Genomic DNA, 5,231 nt, shown 5'->3' with positions numbered 1-5,231 from the left:
GAAAGAAGCTCTAGGTCTCAAACTTTCTTGCCCATGCCCAGGAGTTATGCCCTGCTCTTGGGGGATGTGATGTCTGTATTTAATCCTGGGCACAAACACCATTAGGCAGGTCCAGAACTAGGCTGTGGCATCAAGGATGAAAATAGTGGATGGGAACCAGGCTGTCCAAAGCAAACACTCGGGCAGCCAGAATGACTGTGGGGCTGGACCCCTCCAGGAGAAGCCACCTCTACCTCTCCCTGTCCAGAACCAGGAAGCAGGTGTGCCCCAAAGGGTAGGCACCCCATTTCAGCCTCCTCTTCCTGGGCCAGGGTTCTCCCTCCCAATAGGAATCTGGGACTAGGGGCTTGTTCCCTTGTCCTGCCTTTCAAGACCTGCTCTTGAAAGATGAGAAGTATTGGGAATCCTTGGTGGGTGGAGAGAAGGGTAGAAAAAGGAGTCATTCGTTCGACAAATGTTTATTGAGCACCTACTATGTGCCAGGCACTGTCCCAAGAACCTGGGAGAGGAGGGGTCGGGGTAACCCTTCTCCCAGAAACAAGGCCTGCAGGGGGACAGGGCCTGGGGAGCCTCGTCCCTGAGAGGTGGAAGGCCTTGTATATGGAAGGTGGAGGCCTCTAGAAATGAGAAGCCTGGGGAATGTTTGGGACTCCAAGGCTGGTGTCTTCCCTGGGGCAAAGCAGGGGTGCAGAGAAGCAAGCTTCCCAGGAGCTGGGACAGCAGCGGGAGGAGGCCCCGTGCCCCCTGCATCACCTCCTCTTCAGCACGGATATGCAGGACTTCTTGAGGGGCCCGATCTGCAGGTGGGCATCCACGCTCTCCAGGAAGAAGGCGGGCTTGAGCCTGTGTGTGAAGAGCCCCGCAAAGTGGCTGTCCAGGCGGCTCTGGAAGGGGTCAACCGGGGAGGCTGGGGTGCCACTCCGGCGGGCCCGGGAGGTCTTCAGTCTCCGCAGAAGGCTCATCTTGCCATCCCGCACGGCATAGAAGGCCAGGGTTCGGTCAGCATATTCCAGGCAGATCCCGACAGTGGGCGAGAAGGGGTGGGGCAGGAGCAACTCCAGCCCGTGGAACCAGACGGAGAAGCTGCGTCCGTTCCACTGCAGGCAGCAGGAGTGAGCATTGCGTCCAAGCCGGCCCCGGTCGTAGGGCTCTTGCGGGGAGAAGTCTTCAGCCATGACTCCCACGCTGACCCAGCCCTCAATGATCTCTACCTCCCAGTAGTAGGTGCCCCGGTCCAGGGCGCCCTCGCCCAGCACCTGCTCACAGTGGGTGAAGCGGGTGGGCGACTCTGGGTAGTTGATGGGACACAGCACCCTCTTCACACCCTTGGTTCCAAACAGCTGCAGGAACTTGTCTGCCGTGTCGCTGTCCAGGTCCACGATGTACGCAACTGCTCCCACGGAACAGAGAGAGATGCAGGGCTCAGGTCCAAGGTCAGGTGGGACAGTCCCTCCCCTAGGGGCCCACCTCCCCAAACACAGCCTCTCCCCTCCTCTGCAACTGGCCCTCTGCAAGCAGGCCACCCTGGGGAGCACCCCATGAGCTAACCTAGTCCACTGCATGAATGAGGGACAGGAATCGAAGACCTCATGCGCCAGGGCCCAGCCCAGAAGCCTTGGAGGGGCCCCTTATGAGCAGTGGGGTGAGCCCAGGTGTCGACTTACACTTGAGGAAGTAATCCCTGGGAGCCTCACTCTCCAGGCTGTTGGCGCTTTCGGGGTCCTGGGACTCAGCATCCACTGCAGAAGAAGAGACAGTGCAGAGGGCGTCCCCCCAGCTGCCCGTGGCTGGGCCGCTGTGCAAGGTGACCGCCCCCCACCGAACCTATGACTGAACTTCCCCTCCTCCCCCTTCCTCCCAGCACCCCAGGCCACCTGGGGACAGGCACGCCCCCAAATATGGTACACTGTGTTCACACACATGCCTGGTCCTCGGGCTCTGCCCCCGCTCCACTTCCTCCCTGGGCCTCAGCCCTTCTGAAGCTAGAGGGTGGTCTAGGAGAGGCCTGCTCTGCCCCCCGGGCTGTGGCCAAAGGGGCTGACTTGTGCTTACAGGGTGGTGGCTCCAGCCATTGGCAGGATTTGGGGTCCCACCCTGAGCCTGGCAGTTTCCATCCTCCACTCCTGAACGGGCACCAGGCCTGGGGGCCCGTGCGGGGAGTCTGGGGAAGGATGAGTCACTTGCGGGGGGCACCCACCTTCCGTGCCTAGCTTCTGCAGCTCATCCTCGTCGCTGCCCAGCCCCTGCAGCTGCTCCCACTGGCTGGTGCAGGCTGAAGCCAGGCCATCTCGTACCACCTGCACGGCCTGGGATGACTTGGTGAAGCTGAGCTCCCTTGGGGGCCCGGGCCCAGGGCCGCACCCCTCCTCCAGGGCCAGCCTGAGCTCCAGGAGCTCCTGTGCCAGACAAACGCCCATTAAGGCCCTGCTGGCCACAGCTCCTCCTGGCTGGGGTGACACGGCGCCGCCAGGGGGCTGGCACAGCCCTGAAGCCCAGGCACCCGCTGCCTTCTCCCTCCGCCTCCCGCCTACCCCCTTCCATGTCCTCTCTGGCCTGCAGAGCTGCCCTCACCTGCAGGAAGCTGACCGAGTCGGCTTCAGGGACCTGACCGAGGTTGCGGCGGGCCCGGCTGAGCCGGCTGCGCTGTCCCTCCTGCCGCCGCAGGTCGCCCTGGGAGCGGCCCAGCATGGTCGCCTCCCCCTCGTCGATGAAGGACAGCACCTCTGCCTGAAACCCCTGCAGGACGGCTGCAGCCTCGGCAAACAGCCGGCTCACCCTTTCCCGCTCTGCCACGGCTGCACTCTGCACAGGACAGAGGTGGCGGTGATGAAGGCAAAGAACATCACGTCCCATACCCCACTTTCCCCCCCTGTCCTCTCGGGGGAACAGAAGCACCAGCCCCAGCTGCCCTGGATCTATGTCAGGTCAGGGGAGACACTTGTGCTCACTGGAGCCGGGCAATGCCTTGAGCGTGGGCTTCTTTAGAGTGGACGGTACCATGCTGAAAGCTCACACTGCCAGGAGGATACTGCAGGAGTGAACGGGGGCGGGGGTTAGGATGGGATCGGACCTTGATGAGGGCCACCGTGCGCCGGGACTGTGCGATGCCCGCGCCCAGCTCGTCCATGCGGTCCTCCACAGCGCTCAGGACTTTGGGCTGCTCGGCCTGTGAATGACACCCTTGAGTATGGGGTCTGGCAGAGGTCACAACCCTGCATTGGGGTCCCAGGTCTCACCAAGCGGGGAGGAGAGGGGTGACCTGGGAGAGAGTGGTATCTGGGTATAGGTGGGACTGGGAGTGGCCATGATATGTCAGAGGTGCCTCAAGCCCAGGCTGGTGCCATTCCCGAATGCCCAGGGAGAGGGCAGGCTGGCCAGCTGGGGGTTGTCTGCCTCCCCCCTTTGACTGGTGTGCAAGTAGAGGGCCATCTATGGTCCTCAGTGTTGCTCACATTCATTTGAGAACTTCCTTCAGTGGGGAAGAGGCAGAGAAAGAGAGTGAGGAGGAGGCGCTGCACAAGATGGCATTCAGCTGTCCCGGGCATCATTGTCCCCAAAGAGTCTGTGCCCCTAGCCCAGGCCTGAAAAATAGGGATTCCGGGCAAATCCCCTGGGTCTTATGAGTCACCACTCCAGACAGGAGAGACGGAAAATCCCAAGGCAGAGGCGCCAAGACCGGGCTGGGGGCCAAAGGAAACTGGGGGCGGAGGTAACCGGCCAGGCAGCGTGCACATGCTCCCGCCACGGCCCCCGGAACAGCTGGACAGAGCGGTCTGTGTGCTCGGACCACCCTCTGCAGAGCTCCCTTCGCCTGCCACACCCATCCAAACCCTCAGCCCAGGCAAACGGGGATCTGCAGGAGCTCGGCCCGCGCAGCAGCTGCGCGGCGCAAATCAGCCGCCTGGGACCACGTGGGCCTAACCCGGCTCCCGGCTGTTTAAACCCCCAAGGGCCCCGCTCCAGCCTCAGGCCCCCAGCCCGCCCATCTTTTTCGAGTTCTCACTGGGTCCCTCCAACCCCCATTCTCGTCCCAAGCGCAATGTCCCAGAGCGAGAGGAGACCGTCAGGGCTGGAAGGGACCGCAAAAATCCTCAGGTTAGAGGAGGGAATTAAGGATGGGGGTGAGGGGTCCCCGGCCCTCGGCCGCCACGCGAGGCCCGTCGCCCGCCCGCCCTCCGCGCCTGCGCCCCACCTCCTGGAGCGCGCGCTCCTGCTCCAGCGACACGAGTTCGTGGCCCCGGTGCTCCTGAGCGGCACAGGCCTCACACAGGCACACTCGCTCCGCGCGGCAGTAGCGCTCGAGCGGCCGCAGGTGGCGCGGGCACAGGCTCTCCTCCAGGCGGCGCAGCGGCGGCACCAGGCGGTGTCCGCGCAGCGCGGGGCTGCGCTCGTGCGGGCCTAGGTGCGCGGGGCAGAAGGAGGCGAAGCAGGAGAGGCAGGAGAGCGCGGCGGGTAGGGCGGCGCCCTCGGGGCACGCGTCGCAGCGCACCGGCTCTTCGCCCGCCGGCCACGGCTCCGGCGCGCAGGGAGCCGACGGCTCCGGGGCGCTGGGCGGCGCACTGGGCGGCGCACTGGGCGCCACCGGCTCGGGGGCCCGGGCCGGGCCGGGGCCGGGCCCCGGGCCGGAGCCCTGGCGGAGCTGCAGCAGCTCAGACAGCGTGTGGTTCTTGCGGAGCTGCAGGCCGTCGGGGAAGGGCTCCTGGCACAGCGGGCAGCGGGCCGTGCCTCCCGGCCCGCCGGCGCCACCCGCGCCGCGGTGCGGCCAAAGCGCGCCCAGGCAGGCGAGGCAGAAGTTGTGGCCGCAGGGCAGCGTCACTGGCTCCCGGAGCGACTCCAGGCAGATGGGGCAGCTGAAGGGGCCGCTGCCGTCCATGGCTCCTCGGTCGCGGGGCACCGCCTGTGCTGCTCCCGTCTGGGAGGGACCCGGACTGTTCGCGATGGGGCGCCGCCCCTGGGACCGAGGCCAAGGATCCGGCCCCCGCCCGCCGTCCGGCTCGGACCGCCCCCCAGCACCACAGGCCCGCCCGCCGGCCCTGACACCCAGCCCCAGCCCGGACAGCGCAGAGTGGCCTCTGGGCCCCGTCTGACCCCTAGGGGCTCCTGGACGAAAGGGCTGTGAGAGAGAGAGGGCAGAGAGCTGAGAAGGCAATGCGGGGGACACGCTGAAAGCAGGGAAGGAGTTCACTCCTCCATGACCCCCCATAAACTCCCCCACCCCGTGGCCAGCCAGG

General features: G+C 65.4%; 1 protein-coding gene across 1 annotated transcript; it reads right to left on the bottom strand.

Annotated features, from left to right (window-relative positions):
- Nucleotides 1–426: 426 nt before the first annotated feature.
- TRIM47 (tripartite motif containing 47) lies at nt 427–4,976 on the bottom strand. The gene is made up of 6 exons (XM_022589572.3): nt 4,193–4,976; nt 3,071–3,166; nt 2,572–2,802; nt 2,198–2,396; nt 1,665–1,739; nt 427–1,390 (listed from the first exon to the last, which is right to left on the bottom strand). Exons 1-6 carry the CDS (start codon nt 4,871–4,873, stop codon nt 750–752), a joined length of 1,923 nt encoding a protein of 640 aa, XP_022445280.1. The 5' UTR covers nt 4,874–4,976; the 3' UTR covers nt 427–749.
- Nucleotides 4,977–5,231: the final 255 nt, after the last annotated feature.

Source organism: Delphinapterus leucas, chromosome 19 (genome assembly GCF_059928025.1).
Source record: "Delphinapterus leucas isolate spDelLeu-1000000601 "Yukka" chromosome 19, BTC_Dleu_Yukka2, whole genome shotgun sequence".
Classification (NCBI taxonomy): Eukaryota; Metazoa; Chordata; class Mammalia; order Artiodactyla; family Monodontidae; genus Delphinapterus; species Delphinapterus leucas.
This window is presented reverse-complemented; position numbering and strand designations above follow the sequence as displayed.